Here is an 18,796-nt window from a genome sequence, read left to right on the forward strand (position 1 = left end):
ATATTTGTTGATCATTGAACAGGAGCAATAAAACTGTGTTCTCCGTCAGGGAGAGAATGGAGAGCACTAAGTTCCTTGATGTGGATACAACAGATGACCCATCCTGAACCCACAACACCTCCTCATTAGTCAGGAAGACACAACAACGCCTACACTTTCTAAGGAAGTTGAGGAGGGCAAGGCTATCAGCATCTAACAACATTCTATAGGAGCACAATAGAATTGCCCTGACTGGCTGCATCAGACAGAATGAAGGTGCTCTGGGAAATGATCTCCCTGTCTTGTTTGCTCAAGGTTCCAGTGTTTGCAGTTCTCTGACTAATATACCCATTGGTGGGGATGTGGGGTGCATTGGAAATAGATTCATTTATTAATATCCAGAAACTTAATGGAGATTTGGATTATGATAACAGACTCTGAGTTTAGAGGACTGAGATCAGGGTGGTGCAGTAGCATTGAAGGTATTGAACCTGCCTCAGAACCCCAGCAACCCAACCTCAATCCCAACCTTGGATGCTGTGTTTGGAGTTTGCATGTCCTCCTGGTGACCCGGTGGGTTTCTTCTCATGTCCCAAAGATGCTTGGGTCAGTGGGTCAATCAACCACTGTAAACCGCCCCTCATGTGTGGAAGAGTGGCAGAATCTGGGGGAGAGTTGATGGGAATGTGGTAGGGAGGGGAAAAAGCAGGAATAGAATGGAATTCATTGCCATGGACAGCTGTGGAGGCCAAGTCATTGGGTAGATTTAAAGTGGAGCTTTATAAGTTCTTGATCAGTAACGATGTTAAAAGTCATGGAGAGAAGGCAGGAGAATGGGATGGAGAGGAAATGGTGGGGGGGTGGGTGGGGGTAGTAGAGGCTGGTACAATAGGGGCATTTAAAAGACTCTTAGACAGGTACATGGGTTATGGGTTGTTGGGGGGAAGGGATAGTTTGCTGGTGAAGTAAGATTATATCAGTGGCACAATATCATGGGCCTGTATTGTGCTGTTCCGTTATATTGTCTAAGGTCACTTTGTAAGTAAAAATAGCAGATTAAATTATTATATAAATGTCAGGGAAACCTGGGAGTGCTTGTGCATGAATCGCAATAGGTTTGTTTGCAGGTGCAGCAGGAAATCAAGAAGACAAATGGAATGTTGGCCTTCATTGCTAGATGGATTTAATTTAAGAGCAGGGAAGTTCTGCCACAGCTTTTCAGGGTACTGGTGAGGCTGCACCTGGAACACTGTGTGCAGTCCTGATCTCCTTACTTCAGGAAGAATATACTGGGGTGAGGGGTGTGCAGAGGAGGTTCACCAAGATGATTGCAGAGATGAGGGGGTAAGCTTTTGAGGGGAGATTGCATCACCTGGAACTGTACTCGCTGGAATTCAGATGTAGGAAAGGGGATCTTATAGAAACATAAAATTATGAAAAAGGATTGATAAGATAGAGGCACTGCCTCGTTTCCAGTGGCAAGTGAGACCAGAACTAGGGAACATAGCTTCAAGATTCGGGAAGTGAAACATGAAATTCTGCAGATGTTGCGATTGTAGTAAAGACACACCAAAATGCTGGAGGAACTCAGCCATCTTTCAGTGTCTATAGGAGATGAGGTTTTGGACCTGAACCCTTCTTCAAGGAATAAGCAAAGATTCAGGGAAGTAGATTTAAGACAGAGGTGAAGAGGAAATGCTGCTCCTAGAGAGATGTGAATCTGTGGAATTTGCTGCCTATTCTTTGGCTTGGCTTCGCGGACGAAGATTTATGGAGGGGTAATGTCCACGTCAGCTGCAGGCTTGTTGGTGGCTGACAAGTCCGATGTGGGACAGGCAGGCACGGATGCAGCGGTTGCAGGGGAAAATTGGTGGGTTGGGGTTGGGTGTTGGGTTTTTCCTCCTTTGTCTTTTGTCAGTGAGGTGGCCTCTACGGTCTTCTTCAAAGGAAGTTGCTGCCCGCCTATTAAATGTATTTCAAATACTAAACAGATAGATAGATTTTTGCATAGTTGGGGAATTAAGGGTTCCGGGGAACAAGCAGGTAAGGGGAACTGAGTCCACAGCCAGAATGGCAGAACAGGCTCAATGGGCTGGATGGCCTACTCCTGCTCCTGCTCCTATTTTTTATGTTCTTATGTACCTGTATTCAGGAATGTGCCAGTCTGCCATCACACTGCCCTGGAAGACCAATAGGTTTTGCAGAGACCAAAGAGCATTTTTCAACAAGCTGATGACCTTTCAGCCAGGGGCATATCTAGGGTATGGCAGGTGCTCTGGGTGCTGCTTGAAGGGGGCGCCATTGAGAGTTTCTGCTACCAGTGGTCTCCTTCACCGTCCCAGGCCCCAGTGGTTCCGCACCCCCTCCCCCCACCACCAGTGACTAGAAGTGGTGCATTGAAGGAGGCACGATTAGCTTAGACGGAGGCCCAATTTGCCTAGACTGAATCCAATTCCTCCCCGCCCCACCCAGCCAGCACCACTGCCCTCGACATACAAAGAACATGCACCTCTCTTCTCCGTTTCATCCTTTAAAAGGCCGAAGCCAAATACAACATGGCAGCCACCAAGGCCCACTCTTGCGAGACCTCCTTGCCGCTGTTTATTTTGACTCATGGAATGTAAAAAGTTGGCCACCCTGCCATAGGTGCTATTTTCCATAGATATGCCCCTGCTTCCAGCAACTCTGGATGTCTGTTTTTGCACCTGTACCTGGAAACTGCCTGTAGTATAGATCAGTTCTGTAACCATAAGACATAGGAGCAGAAATAGGCTATTCAGCCCATCGAGTCTGCCTTGTCATTCAATCATGAGCTGATCCATTTTCCCACTCAACCCCACTGCCCGGGCTTCTCCCCATAACCTTTGATGCCCTGGCTAAACAGGAATCCATGAATCTCTGCCTTAAATACACCCAATGACCTGGCTTCCACAACTGCCTATGACAACAAATTCCACAGATTCACCACCCTCTGACTGAAGAAATCCCTCCGCATCTCTGTTCTAAACGAACACACTTCAATCCTGAATTTGTGTCTTATTGTCATTAGACTCTCCCACCATGGGAAACCACCTTTCTACATCAACTCTGTCCATGCCTTTCAACATTCAAAATGTCCCAATAAGATCTTCCACTCATTCTCCTAAATTCCAACAAGTACAGGCCAAGAGCTGTCAAATGCTTCTTGTATGAGAACCTTTTCATTCCTCGAACCATTTTACTGCGGTGGTTCTCAACCGTTTTCAGACCTGGCTTCCGGCCTAACATGCCACGGCCCACTAGTGCCAATGACTGAGTAATATTTAAAAATCAAAGGCAACTCTGTAAGAAACACATCTTTATCTAAACTATTTTATGTAACTTTTTTAAAGTCCCAGATGGACATACACTGTGGCCCACCACTATTTGAGTGATCTTATTTGAACCCTCTCCAACATCAGCACATCCTTTCATAAAGGAGGAACCGAAAACTGTTCAAAGTGAGGTCTCACCAGTGCCTTTTAAAGCCTCAACTTCAAATCCCTGCTCTTGCATTCTGTTGATGACATGTTATTGCTTCTGATTCTGATGGCCTATGTCAGGACTTTTGTCTCCTTCTCTGGGCCACCAATTTGATGCCAATTTAAACTGCACATTTTGGTATGGTGAGAGTTGTTCACATCTTGCTCTGGGAGCTGATCACAATCTCTCTGTTTTCTGCTCAATTTTTAGGAAATAAAACCTCCAGTCATTACTTGGACTCCAGCCATGAACTCCCAGCCATATGGTTAATGTTTTATGGGAACCTCAGTACAGCACTAGAGTTTCAGCCCCAGTGATCCGAACCAATTCAGAACTGACGTTTGTTTGTCATGTACCAAAATACAGTATAAAGCTTCATTTTGTCTGCTATCCAGGCAGTCTAACATATAGAGCAGTGAGTGCAACAATAACAAATAAACATGTCAGATTTCAGATTTATTGGCAGAATACATACATACATGACATCACATCCGAGCCTGAGATACATTTCCTGTGGGCCAGGAAGAATTAGCACTTAATGGTTGTGGAAAGAAACCTGTATCCAACATACACATGCAAACAAACTGCAATACAGAAAGAATTTTTAAAAATCAATAAAATACATAAGTACGAGTCTTAAACGAGTCCCTGATGGAGTTTGTTGTTGAGGAGTCTGATGGTGGAGGGGGAGCAGCTGTTCCTGAACCTGGTGGTGCGAGTCTTGTGGCACCGATACTGATGGCAGCAGCGAGAACAGACTGTGTGCTGGGTGGTGTGGATCCTTGATGATTGCTGCTGCTGTCTGATGGCAGTGTTCTCCGTGTCTGCGTGGGTTACTTCTGGGGGTTCTGGTTTCCTCCGTTTGAAATGTACTGGGGTTGTAGGTTATTTGGGTGTAAATCGGGCAGCACAGGCTTGTGGGCCAGAATGGCCTATTACCATCCTGTATGTCCAAATTTAACTTTAAAACAAATTAAAACAAGAACTGATGGAGGAATTCAGTGGATTAGAAATAGTTCAAGTTTAAGTTTATTATCATCTGACTGTAATGTACAACCAGATGAAACACATTTTCCCTAGACACCGTGTACACAATGTTCACAGTCAGACAAAAAGGTTGGTCTATGTTTCAGGTCTGGATGTTTTAATGAGACCAGACCAACATTAACTGACCATTTCTACCCACGGATTTCATCTGACCTGCTCAGTTCCTCCAGCAATTTTTGGTTTGCTCAAGATTGCAGTATCTGCAATCTTAGTAGTAAGACATGAAAGCTTGCAGACCTGCAGTTTTTGTTTTGAAGAGGTAAATACGTACGTGAGAGGAAGTGTCTGAGAGTGTGGTCTGGCCTCGGCATGGTAGACGTCAGTGCACCAGAATACAACTCTGTGCTATATTAGTAGAATCCCAGAATCTTACAACGCAGAAGGAGGCCTTCACATCATTACCTCTGTGTAGCCTGAGATCTCCAGCAACCTTGGCAAATTTCTACAGATGTGTGGTTGAAAGCACACTGACTGGGTGTATCATGGTCTGAGTGTAAAGCCCTGCAAAGATAGTGAACAAAGCCCAGGACATCACAGGCAAAACCCTCCCCACCATTAAGAATATCTACAGGGAACGCTGCCGTCAGAGACCAGCAGCAATCATCAAGGATCCACACCACCAAGCACATGCTCTGCTCTCACTGCTGCCATCAGAAAAGAGGTATAGGCTGTAGTGATATGCCATTATACCACTAGGTCACCAGGGGCAACCACCTGACGACCCTATATATAAAGCTCCTCCTTCTGACCTGGGCTTGCACAGAGCAAGACCGAGCTGTATATCTCACTCTATTAAAGCCTGCGTTTAACCTTCACTCTGCTTTGTGTGGTTGATGCCGGACTCATAGGCCCCAAGACTCGCCCCCCCCACCCTCCCAACCCCCCCACCCTCCCAACCCCCCCACCCTCCCAACCCCCCCACCCTCCCAACCCCCCCACCCTCCCAACCCCCCCACCCTCCCAACCCCCCCACCCTCCCAACCCCCCCCACCCTCCCAACCCCCCCACCCCGGTTCAGGAACACCTGCTCCCCCTCTACCACCAGATTCCTCAACAACAATCTCAATCAGGGACTCATTTAAGGATTATTACTTGTGCACTTAATTGATTTTTTTCTCTCTGTATTGCAGTCAGTTTGTTTACAGTTCTTTATTTGTTGTCAGGTGTAATTCTGCCTGGCAGGAAAAAGAATCTCAGGATTGTATGTGATGTCAAGTTTGACCTGTGTAAAAGTCAACCCCCCCCCCCCCCCACCACCTCCCCCAAATCTGACTCAAGAAATGGGTCCACAAATGTGATGACTACATGAGTAGATGGAGGACACAATCTCAGCAGGTCAAACAGAGTCCATAGGAGCTACCCGAACTCCACGACGTGACCCCACCGTACAGGGACTAGGATGGATGCGCCCAGCCTGTGGACTCAAGGTCAGAGTGCAATTCCGAGATATGATGGTCAGTACCTGTCCACTGTGTGAGATGTTTTAACTTCAACCATGGAGTCTGCAGACCTTCGGGTTTTACCTTAAATTATAGGGAGAAGGGCTGGAAAACGATAGTAAATCAGCTATGGTCGAATGGTTGTACGGATTCGACGGGCTGAATGGCCTTGCTGTATTCCTCTGGGTCGATGGCAGCGCCGAAGGGGTTAATTAGCGATTGCGTGTCCTGGGCCAGTGGTTGACCGTTGACGTCAGCAATTGGTTAAACGGTCGCCTATGATGGAAGCACGTAAAGGGGGGTCACGTGACTTGAAGCGGCGACGCCGCTTGAATGTGGCCTGCGCACGGTCACCGGTAGGTGGAGGAGGAGGAAGTGCTCGCACGGTCACCGGTAGGTGTCATGGCAGCCACCGGTGGGGAGGGGGGAGGGAGGGATCTAGAGGAGGGGAGGCGAAGGGAAGAGAAGAGAGGTGGAGGAAGGATCAAGGGGAGGGAACCCGAGGGAATGGGATGGCTCCAGAGTGGGGAGGGAGGGGAAACAGGGGGGGAGGGGAAACGGGGGGGAGGGGGGGAGGGGAGACGGGGGGGAAACGGGGGGGAGGGGAGACGGGGGGGAGAGAGGGGAGGATGGGGAGGGGGGGGTGGGGAGACGGGGGGGAGGGGAAACGGGGGGGAGAGAGGGGAGGGGGGGTGGGGAGACGTGGGGGAGGGGAAACGGGGGGGAGAGAGGGGAGGATGGGGAGGGAGGGGGTTGGGGAGGGAGGGAGAGTGGGGGAAGGGAGGGGAGGGGAAACTGGGGGGGGAGAGGGAAGGGAAACCGGGTGGAGGGATGGGGAGGGGAGGGGGGAAACTGGGGGGGAGGGAGGGGAAACTGGGGGGAGGGAGGGGGATGGGGAGGGGTGATGGGGGAAGGGAGGGGAAACGGGGGGAGGGGGAACGGGGGGAGGGAGGGGAAATGGGGGGGAGGGAGGAAGGGGACTGGGGGGGAAAATGAGAATCATTAAGAGGATCAGTGGAGTTCCCCCCCCCCCGCACTCCATCGATATGATCTACTGGGATCGTTGTCTGAAGCGGGCGCACAAAATCATTGAGGATCCCTTCCACCCCATACACAGCATCTTCCAGCTGCTCCTGTTGGAGAAAAGATCCAGGAGGATCAGAGCCAGCACCACCAGGCTGAGGATCAGCTTCTTCCCATGGGCAGTGAGGGTACTGAACGACCAAAGGAACTGCTCACACTGACCCCCCCGAGACTCTCGTATTCATGAAAGTGTTTAGTTAAATTAATAAAATTTATAAATTTAGACATACAGCACAGTAACAGGGCATTTCGCCCTTCGAGCCCATCCCACCCAATTAACCTACAACTCCTGGTACGTTTTGAATGGTGGGAGGAAACCTGACCACTTGGGGAAAACACACACAGACACGGGGCGAACGTACAAACTCCTTACAGACAGCGCCAGATTCGAACCCTGCACCTGATCCCTGGTGCTGTAAAGGCGTGCTAACCACTACACTAACTGTGCCATGAATACCATACTTGTCCTGTCTGTGTGTTCTATCTGCATTATTTGCACTGAGGATTGGAAAACGCTGTTTTGTCAGGTTGACCTTCTGACAATGAACTTGACTTGAATGGGACAAAGAGAGGAAGATGGTGTGGGATGAGGAAGGGACACTTGGGTTCACCATTCTGACAGTTCAGTTTGAGATTTTATTTAAAATCCTGTTCTAGGTTTGATGGGGGCCCCTTGTTGATGTTGGTTTGACTCAGTTAAGTTTTGAAATGTTAGTATTGAGCAGATTTAAAAAGATTACCCATAGCAATTAGAGTGATCTGAAGGGGAAAAAAATCATGTTGCATGAAAACATGATTTGAGCAAAAGAAATTGTAGGGCCAGGCTGAAAATGCTTTGGTGTGGAATGAAGTGGAATATTCTTGCAAAGAGCTGGCATGGGGTTACGATTCAGTGCTGTGATGATTTTGGGGGGGGAGGGGAGAACAAAACAATGGTGTTATGAAATTAATGCTCCCATTTTGCTGCAGCAGATATTCCATTCTGTGCCATTTATCATAAACCTCAATTCCCTGATCTTTCCAATATTTATCAATTCCCTCCGTAATTAGTTATCTCTGGAGTGGAGAATTCCAAAGATCCACTTTTGTCTGAGGGGAGCAATCTCTTCACAGCTCCGTTTTAAATGAGCTTGTTTGCAATCTCCTGCTCATGAAAGATAGGTTGACATGTGCCACCTGTAGAGGGTGCACCATTAGTAGTTGTAACTATAAAAATAATCTTGGGTCATTGATAGCATCATGAAACTTGCTTCTTTCTCCAGTTAGTGTCTCTGCTGCCCTGACATTTCACCTGGCCTTTGGTTATTTGTGGTAAGGAGCATGCTGGATTGGTCATGGTCCTCAATTCAATGCTGAAGTTGGTTCAGAGGCAGACTTACACCTGCCTGTCACACCGATATGGCCTTTACCTTTGCTTTGGAGGATTAGTGCTCATGATTGTCTCTGCCTTTCAGTTTGGAGAGGTGAGTAACTTATTAAACTAATAAGCCATGTGAATGTTTCACCATTCTACAAGTGCATCAGGAGTTGCAATTCTTGACAAGTGACTCACAGGGCATCAGTCTGCTCATGCTTTCAAATGCACCATTTTGCTCATCTTACTAAGCTGAAGTAACTATCAGTGAGTAAATTAATAGTATGAAGTATATTCAATCTCAATAACTGAAATGATTGTTTTGAGTAGTAAATTATCTTACAGGCATAAATAAATTTGACGCAGTGCAGTGTGAGGACGTTAAGGTGTTTGAAGTGAAACACAAAAGTGTGCAGATGCTGTGATTGTAGTAAAAACACAGAGGTGCTGGAGGAGCTCAGCCAGTCTCTCAGTGTCCATAGAAGGTAAAGATATATAACTGATGTTTCAGGCTTGCGTCCTTCTTCAAGTACAAGTAAAAAGCAGACAGGCCTTTGAATTAAAAGGCAGAGGGAGGAGTACAGACAAAAGGTCTTAATTGGATATGGAGAGGCCAGGAAAGAGAAGAGGAAATGTGAGAATTGATTGGGGATATTTGAATGTTGGTTTTGTAGCCCCAGGCTAAATGCTACAGTGAATTATTGTGAATTTTAAGGAAGCTGAGTTTTGAAATGTTTGGAATACTCCTCATCTGTCTGCATTGATGGATGTCCAGTGTTCAGCACTGACTTCCAAGTGAGCAAACCACTCCTGATCTCCATGGCATAGATTTCAACTTTTGAGCCCTTGATTGTGGTCATATGACAGCTCTAAGCAATCTCTGGCATTCAGAAACGGTCATTAGATAGGCCAAAGAATTTGACATATTAAAGAATTTTCATAATGTGGAAGAAATTTAGTGAAGTAAGGATTGACGCTGTTACTAACATAATTGGCAAACAGCCCATTTTAATACAGCATCTGTTCAGCAAGACATACTATTTCAAAACGAAGTTGGGGCCTTAACCATAGTCAAGGACATTAACAGTGGGATTGATTCATTCTTCGAATTAGACAAAACTAAAACTTTCATATACAGAAATTGTAATAAAGGTCAATGTTGTTTTTATTCCATGATTTAATCCTGTCTTCAGCAACAGTTTCTCTGTATAAATATACATTGCAGTGTTGGTAAGCAGCGGAGACTGCCACCTACACTCCATGACATGGGAAATAAAGTCTGAAACGATACTCGAGCTCTCCAGTTGGTTAACATCATTGACACGTAGACAGGAATTTAAAATTTCAACATTAACTGTTTAATAAATCTTTAATTATTTAAATTTTCCCACAATTTGGTGTATTTCAAATATTTAATTTTGAAATGGACATTGTTATAATTTGACTGCAATTAATTAGGTATTGAATGGTTGAAAATATTATTAGTGCACTTTTAAATTTTAATTATACATCAGACCACAGGGTGTTGCATTTCAGTATTTTTAAGGGTTTGTAATTAATTGAAGTTCTGATTAGTATTTTTTTTAAATGGTTTAAATCATCATACTCCTGAAGTGTACTCAAGAGAATAGGATATCACAGTCCGTGACTGATAGAGTTCTTTATTGCACATGAAGTGTTGGTTTCTCAATATAATTATATTTTACAATTATTATTCCTCCAGTGATATCCAGAGTTCTACCTTTACACAAACTAATATACATTTAACTTCACAAATAGTTCTAGATAAAACTTTGTGCGCAAAATACTTAAATTAACGAATAACCAGTCAGTTTCCCATACAAAGTTAAGTTTTGGTCCAGTAAGACCTCTCATTTAAGATGATGTTGGACTGCACAGGAAGGTGTGTGTTATTTATTTTTACAGTTGAATGATCTTTTAGGTTTTCTTGGAATGGAGTCGGGATCGTTATCATGTCATGTTTGATTCGTATCGTGACAATGTAGCTGGAAAATCATTTCAAAATAGGTATTTTCAGACTCTCATTTTTTTGTTCCAACTGAATCTGAATGTTTAATGTTGTAATCTTCCACTTTTGTAATTTAATTTCATACTTGTTTGTAAGTGTCTTTTATGTACCTGTGTATCTGCAGCAAGCAGGAATTTCTTCATTTATATTGCAGTTGTATATGTGACAACAAACTCTCATTTCATCTAAATCTACTTGAGAGCTTACAGTTGAAAACACTTCATATCTCTTGTTCATTTTAGACCATGGGTTCATCAAGATTTTCAAAAATCGTTTGGACAACTGAGGAGATCTGACAGTTTGTTCTTTTAATACTAGAAAAAAGTATTCTTCCTGTAATGATATTGTCCTTGTGGGGTGCACAGAAGAGCATACATGAGCATGTTTTAGTGCAGTGGTTCTCAACCTTTTTCTTTCCACTCATAGACTACTTTAAGTATTCTCTATGCCATCGGTACTCTGTGATTAGGAAGGGATTGCTTAAAGTGGGATGTGGGATGGAAGAAAAAGTTTGAAAACCACTGTTTTAATTGTCCCTAATTGACCCATTATGTGCACAGTTTCATAATTCCAAAAAAAGTAGGCCAATGACCATTTTTCTCAAGCAAAATATTTCAGTAACAATTGGGTCTAGAGCAGTGGTTCTCAACCTTCCCTTCCCACTCACATTCCCACCTTAAGCAATCCCTTCCTAATCACAGAGCACGCACGGCATAGAGATTACTTAAAGTGGTTTGTGAGTGGAAAGAAAGATTGAGAACCACTGGTTTAGTGGAATATGAATTGATCAAAAGAAATAATTGCATTTTTTCACGCATACTTTCAAACCTCCACAGACCTCGTTACCCATCAATTAGCATTCTCACCAAGTTGTCCCGTCCCAGCTCATCTTGGATATTTGCTTTAGAAAAAAATGTTGTGCTTGCGTGTTGGAGCCAATTGTCTGTAAAAGTAATGATGTTTTCAGACCACATGGCTACCTGCAGTGTGTTTTCTGTGTCTTTCTCTACGCAACTGCGTGTTGTGATTTCAGAACCAATTACTGTTTCTATGTTTTTTTAGTGCAAGTAGTTTTTTAGCCAATATAATTGTGAATGGAAAACCACTGAATTGTGAGTCAAATGTTCAAAGTTTTAACAGAGTTGATGTGTGTCTACTATTAATGTAATCTCCATGCTTATATATACTATACAGTAAAGATTTTTTTCAACATTAACTTGACAGACTTGTTAGGATTAAAACATGCTGTACTGGTGTAAGACTTCCCACTTTTTCTATATTAGGTTGTGTCTACCAATGCCAATTGATGTGGTATATACGTGGGTGAATGGTACAGATCCAGGTTTGCTAAAGGAACTGCAAGAATTAAGGGAACGAATGAAGAAAGACCAGCATAAACTGAGGTTTGTTTTTCCTTCAGCTTTTTAAACATTCTTTTTGGCCTTGACTTGCAATTTGCTTTCTTCAGTTTTCTTGCTGTCTGTGTTTCTGTGCAGTGATTTAAACATAATTGTTCCTCTGTTTACCTATTCTGTCAACTTCATTTTCTTCCATTTAGGGAAAGTCTCGGAAATGCCACAGAAGCCACGAAGAAAAGGTAATGCGCATGTGACACAGACTTGCTTTACGGATACCTTTTTCAAAAGTTGAATTTTGTTGTCCTAGTTTAAGTTAAATACAGGAACTAGCTGACTAACTGACAGTTGCTGTTGCCGATGTGCTGGAACCACTGTGTAACTGTTAGTGCTGTCTAATACAAAGGTATCGCATAAGCTGGCCTGCCCCTGGACCTGTAATTCCTTCCCTCAGAATTCTCATAAAAGGCAGTTACACCCAAACCTCTCCCTCAGTACCTGCCTTGGACCTGGGCCAGCAACATGTGAGATGTGCTTTCACTTTATGGTGATTAAAGCCTATTAATCATGACTTCTAGTCTAATGTGAGTCATTGATAACATATCAGCTTAGTTAAAGCCGCTTTTGATACTGGGCTGAAGAGATTGATGGGCTGATGAAGATGGGTATCCTAGTGTTTCTGTTCCATAATGCATTGATCTACAAATACCATTTTCTGATCAAGTACTTAATTGCATGGAGACTATATTCCCCGATGCTGTGATCTCTCTCGTTACTGGACTAAGATCATTTATAAAGTGTTACAGTTTGAAGAAAGTTTCCATACTTTCAAATAGTAGAACATGAAATGATGCATCTTGTCCTTTTTAATCTTTGCATTTTTAAGTTTATAGTTCAGTAGGTATCAGTAGTGAAAAGCTCTTATGTATTTAGCTACTTGGAAATGGCAATAACATAGTCACAAGACCATTGGTGAGTCTTGAGAAAAGATAAAACAACACCTTATTTTTGTCTGAGCACTCTCCAGCCAGATGGCATTAACATTGACTTGACTGCTTTCTCCTCAAATTGCTTGCTTTTTCTTTCCCCTCCCCCTTTCCTGTCTTTTCAGTTCTCTCCTCCCTTACCACTTACTCACCCAGCCATCCCTCCTCCTCATTGCTGCTGTCCCCTCTGTGTTGTCTCCACATCATCTGCCTTTGCCACCCCCCCCCCCCTTTTCTTTTGTTTCGAAGCTTGCTGGCATTTTATCGTACCTTGATGAAGCTAAAAAAAATTAAGATTTTCTGGTTTGGATGAAAACATTGAGCTGCGGTTATTTTCAGGTATTTTATAAATCTAGTGAGAACTTTTCTGTCAGAGCATACATTGCAGTAGTTTAATAAAGAACAACTTGACTTGAAGGTTTGTGGTATTTCAACCCCTTTTGAGGGAGAAGCAATGCAAGTCTCATTGTACATTAGAGAGTGAGTTGAATAAAAGTTGCTTGGTTCAAAGCTAATCCTAGCCACAGATATTTCTGTTATGACCGAAGAGACTAAAGCCGTGAGTCCATTAAATGGTTTTGTTGCTGCTGGAGTCTTGCTGTTTACGTGAGATTTGTTTATTATAGTGAGAAGCAGCCAGAGTGTCTGTCCTCACACTGTGTAAAGGGACCCATGATTGTTTTGGATCCAAGTTTACCAGCGAACATTACAGTTAAGAGACTGCCGTCACTCTTTCCTTACTTTCGTGCTGCCAAGCATCTTTTTCAAATACCAAAGCTGAAAACACCATCATCCAACATCACAGTAATTATGTTTGATAATCAAAAGGAAGGTAACTATGTGTCTTCAAACCTTATGCTTTCTGAAATTAAATGTCTTGGTAAAACTGGTTACAAAGTGATTAAATGAATAGCCTGTTCATGTATGAATAACTAAAAACAAATGTTAAGTTCAAATTTATTGACAGGCTACATACATGATATCTCATACAACTCTGAGATTCTTTTTCCTGCAGGCGCGGCAGAATTTCTACTCATTGGTAGTTCAAACTGTTCTCAAGAAAAAGATATACATGCGAAAGAGAAATGTAAACAAATTGTGCATAGACAGAAAAAAATAAATATTCAGTAATTAATAAATAAAAAGGAAAGTAAGAGTCCTTTAAATGAGTCTGTATCTGTTGTTTATGTATTCTTAGGAGTTGATAGAAATTTTAGGGATATTGGATAATATGGGATAGAGCATCTTTTATGCAGGTTCAGTATCTGAAGAGTGCATAGGAAGGAAACATTGGATGAGATGGTAAACGGGCATTACACCTGTTGTATTCTATCTTGGGAAACTGTTCAAAGGAGTGTTCTCCTGGAGATTGGACATTTGGATTTTGCCTTGATTATTTTCATGATAATATCTTACTCAATGCAACAAGACCAAGGAACTGATTGTCGAATTTAGAGAGGAAAACCAGAGGTATATGATCCATTATCATTGGGAGATCAGAGGTGGAGAGGGTCAGCAACTTCAAATTCCTGGGGTTTACTACCTCAGAGGATCTGTCCTGGACCCATTAAATCAATGGTATTGTGAAGAAAACACAACAGTACCTCTATTTCCTCCAGAGTCTGCAGAGATTCAGTATGTCATCAAAAACCTTTGCAAACTTCTACCGATGTGTTGTGGAAAGTGTGCTGACCAGCTGCATCATGGCTTGGTATGGGGGCACCAATACCTTTGAGTGGAAAATCCTGCACGTGGTAATGGATTCTGCTCATTATATCACAGGTAAAACTCTCCCAACCATTGAGCATAACTGTTATGATATGGCGTTGAAGAGCAGTATCAATTATCAAGGATCCTCACCACCTCAGCCTTGCTCTATTTTCTCTGCTGCCTTCAGAAAGGAGGTACAGGTGCCTCAGGACTCATCCCATCAGGTTGAAGAATAGTAACGAGAAGGGATAACTGCTCATTTAGGGATTCATTTAAGGACTCGTGTTCGTTATTTATTGCTGTATATTTATATCTGCATTTGCATAGTTTACAGTTACTAGTTTAGATTTGCTAAACCTGGCCTGTTTTTAAAAAAAAAATCTCACGTCACCTTTATTAGTCATTCTTGGTAAAGACGAAATAGCATTTCTCCTGGACCATGGAGCATATTTACATAAATGTAGGTTGGTATAGAAGTTCCACTGTAGCCAATCTCAGGGTTGTATGTACACTGATAATAAATTTAACTTTGAACTTTGATATCAGTGACCACATTTCTACTGCAATTTATGAGTTATTTTTGATTTACATGATAGCTCAGTAGTGAGAGCGCTGGCATTGTAAACCAGGGGTCATGAGTTTGATCCTCTCTGTGGCCTCATTTCTTTGAGGTGTGCTGGATAAGAGAGCAACTCTGTCTTCCTTACAGTTGACCAAGTTAAAGAATTTCATGTATATAACATAAATGTAGTATTACATGACATTAAAGGAACATTTACCTTTGTTATAGCTTGCTATTTCTTAAAATGTATCACATCTGTGACTTGGATTAGGCAATAAAGCTCTTATTCAAGACTAAACAGTCCATCTATAATTTGTATAGTTTGTCTACATGCAGAATGGAATGCTTCTGTTATTCTGAAGTGAATGCCGCTTAATACATTCAAAAAGTATTATCAGTGAATTTGCATTAGTATAATATTTATATGTGTTTCTTTTAGTTGATGATACACTTTCAACAATACAAAATCAAAATGACAAAAGATTGGCATGGAGAGGCTATCTGGTATGTTTATTTTCATTTGTTTAACACGTGCTTTATAACAATCTAACATTCACACATATGAATGTTACATTAAATGGAATGATTTAATGTTAAAATATTAGAAATCCATTTTCACCTAGAGCCCGTCTGCAAAGCTTGCCTATCAATATTAGATTTCTCATTTGATCTACACATAAATTGTATTATTTACGCTAATTTGGAATCTGAAATGCAGTTTTTGATAGTTGCTATTGTCTCGCAGTTTATATTTTAGACCTACAGCACGGTAACAGACTCTTTTGGCTCACGAGCTCGTGCTGCCCAATTACACCCAATTGACCTACATTTTGAAGGTACGTTTTGAAGGGTGGGAGGAAACTGGAGCACCTGGGGAAAACTCACGCAGAATGTACAAACACCTTACAGACAGCACAGGATTCGAACCCTGGTCCTGATTGCTGGTGTTGTAACAATGTTGTACTAACTGCATCTGATAATCTACTGCAAGACCAAGCAAATTAATGACAAGCAATATAAGTACTGCAAGAATCCCATGAACAAATAAAATGGAAAATGCATACAGTAATAAATTTTAACTAAGGAAGGCCAACCACCCCTTCCCAAAGAAGATAGATTTCCTCTACATTGATAACATCCATTGGTTATGTACCTCTTGCTGAAGCCATTGTGGATGAGCACATGGAGAAAAATATTCTTTTTCAAGTCTTTGATACCAACAGCTTGTACCTCTAATCTGGTGAAGTTGGGACCTGCCCATTGCCAGACCACAGAAAATGCTGAAAAACAGAAATTGACCCCTAAGAGAACCCCCTATGTAAACATATCAAAGGTAGAACAAGGCTTAAAAAAGGAAATAATACTGTGGAGCAGCACGGTTAGCACAGTGCCTTTACAGTGGCAGCGATTGGGACGTTAGTACAAATTCCTTACAGACAGTGGGAGTCAAATTTTTCAGGAGGCATGGTCCTGCCCCTGCCTTGCATTCTAGGAGCAGGACCTCAGCAATGTGCCATCTGAAGACCTGCTTTGTTATGCCAAATCTCCCAATTTTCTTAAGGCAGAGTTAGGTCATTCAACCCAGGTAAGTGTGAGGGGATGACACCACAAGTGGGAAGTCCTGACAGCAGGTCAACTTTAAGGAGTGATGAATATGAAAATATCCAAAAGTCAAGTTATTCTGGGTATATACAATCAGTCTTTGGAAGGAAGGTGTTCATTGTGATGTATTGTTTAATATTTTGGAAATGTTACTAAATCTTGGGCAATTGTTTTTATGTAACTGAATATGATGTGAAAGATGGTGTGATTGCGATCCTTCTGTTTCTTGTTGGATTATATCGAGGGTAGACTGCAAGATGCTATTTTTGCCACGCAAACATTGAAACATGAAAGCTGTTTTTGGATATTCTCATTGAAATGTGCTTCTTTCTATCTTTTGGATCAATTTGTTTATAAAATTGTGCATCAAATATGATTCACATCATTGTTGGTTTAATATCTTTACCCTTGGTCAAACTTGTGGCACTTAAGGGAAAAAAAATGTTAGAACAGAAGTGAACAGGCTTGAAAGTTTCTTGCATTATTGTATGTGAGCTTGGCATCTAGTGGTAGAGCAAGCAGGCTGAAAAACAAATCGCAATGAGATAGTTTGTGCTTCCTGTTTTCAATTCCATTCGCCTGTGCATTTGTTATAAAGAGTTGAATTTCTGCTGTCATGTTTTAATGGTGATGGTTGATCTCTTGTACTGATCTGAAAATGTCATCTGGTCTGCTGCTTGTGCAGTCTACACTCAGCCACTCACATCCATGGATAATGGTGCCGGTTGCATGAGAACTGCTCAAAGGAAATTTTCATCCAGCAGCTTGTAGTATTCCATGCCTAAACCTTTAAATGAATTGCTGAACTATGTTTCATCTCCCCATCCCTTTAAATTGCATGTTTTACATTGCAATTCTATATATTAAAGCAAAACAATATTAATGTAAAACACAGCAAAATAAAATTAAATGAATGACAGGACTCTTCACTGCATGAAACATTAAATCTTTAAAGATGATGCTCCTATCAATCATCCTTCACTTTTGATAATGATGATGAGTTTCTAGGCATATGTTGTACTCTAGGCTCCAAAATTCATACTTGCTACAGCTGAACAGATATTTAAAAAACAACTACAATGGTATGTACAGGTAGTAAATTTAAAAAATCTATATAAAAGATAGATAAAATTCAGTTACCAAAATGCAAGAAAAAAAAGTTGCAGTATTCCAGAGGGTCCTTTTAGTGGTGTTGGAGTAATTTATGGTTAGTGTGGTAAGGGAAGTTCAAGTGCCTGATGGCCATTGGACAGAAACTGTTCTTGAACCCAGCAGTGTCAGAATTTAGGCTTCGGGACCTTCTGCCTGAAAGTAACAGAAAGCAGAAGCTGTGACTAGCCTGATGGGACTCCTCCTTCGTTTCTTTTTCAATCTTTTTATTAACATAATATACACAGCATAAGGAGAATAGAAATAACATCATTAAAATGGTCTGTTCAAGTCTACGTAGTAAAAGTATCATAAATTCCAAAGAGTGAAAGTGTGACCTATTAGAAATAATTCTACTAACAAAGAAAACAGATAAAAAATATAAATATATTAAAAAAACCCAACTAAGTGACAAAAAATATAATTTATATGTATTAAAAACATCTGAGCGGCCTATCTCAAGGATCTGTCAAATAGTTTAAAATATAGCTCCAGTCCACGCCTACAGATAACAAAAACGGCAAGAATTATATTGCGTTTGGAAATGAAGAGTTAATTCATAAAATAACGCCAGCTATATCCCATAAAAGTAATCAATAAATGGTCTCCAAGTTTCTTCAAATTTAGTGGTTGTATCTAAAGTACGACTTCTGATTTTATTTTTCTAGATTTAAGAAAGACATAACATGAGAAAGCCATTGAAAGAGGCTCTTTCTTGAGGCAGTGCCTAACATGGGTGTCTTCAATGGGTGTGAGGGCAGATCTTGTGATGGATTTGGCTAGGTTTCCTACTTTCCATTATTCCCTCAGTGCTGGTCAAGAAGCTACAAACTCTAGCCCTCTGTACCCCACTCTGCAACTGGATTCTTGACTTTCTCATCAGAAAACCAGTCAGTACGAATTGGAAACAGCATCTCGTCCTCACTGTTTATCCACACAGACGCTCCCCAAGGATGCATATTTAGCCAACTGTGCACCCATGACTGTGTGGCCAGGCACA

The 18,796-nt window shown here is 42.0% G+C and overlaps 2 protein-coding genes across 8 annotated transcripts in view; one reads left to right on the forward strand and one right to left on the reverse strand.

The window, feature by feature from the left end:
* dram1 (DNA-damage regulated autophagy modulator 1) overlaps positions 1–6,057 on the reverse strand; it is a 47,048-nt gene extending 40,991 nt beyond the window's left edge. Inside the window, exon 1 of the mRNA XM_069904423.1 lies at positions 5,990–6,057. Within this exon, the coding sequence (XP_069760524.1) occupies positions 5,990–6,024 (35 nt within the window). The 5' untranslated portion in view covers positions 6,025–6,057. The remainder of the gene's footprint in view (positions 1–5,989) is intronic.
* Positions 6,058–6,254: 197 nt separating this feature from the next.
* Positions 6,255–18,796, forward strand: part of gnptab (N-acetylglucosamine-1-phosphate transferase subunits alpha and beta) — a 69,309-nt gene continuing 56,767 nt past the window's right edge. For 3 of the 7 annotated variants that reach the window (XR_011346830.1, XM_069904413.1, XM_069904417.1), the window contains exons 1-7: positions 6,255–6,359; positions 8,312–8,512; positions 10,346–10,431; positions 11,716–11,835; positions 11,991–12,029; positions 13,400–13,605; positions 15,485–15,549. Coding sequence is in view for 6 of the 7 variants with exons in the window: in XM_069904413.1 (XP_069760514.1) it covers positions 8,384–8,512; positions 10,346–10,431; positions 11,716–11,835; positions 11,991–12,029; positions 13,400–13,605; positions 15,485–15,549 (645 nt within the window). In the remaining variant the exon portion in view is untranslated. Of the gene's footprint in view, positions 6,360–7,083; positions 7,178–8,311; positions 8,513–10,345; positions 10,432–11,715; positions 11,836–11,990; positions 12,030–13,399; positions 13,606–15,484; positions 15,550–18,796 lie in introns of those variants that run through there. The other 4 variants (XM_069904414.1, XM_069904415.1, XM_069904419.1 and 1 more) reach the window with 4 other exon arrangements.

This window comes from Narcine bancroftii, chromosome 11, assembly GCF_036971445.1.
Source record: "Narcine bancroftii isolate sNarBan1 chromosome 11, sNarBan1.hap1, whole genome shotgun sequence".
NCBI lineage: Eukaryota > Metazoa > Chordata > Chondrichthyes > Torpediniformes > Narcinidae > Narcine > Narcine bancroftii.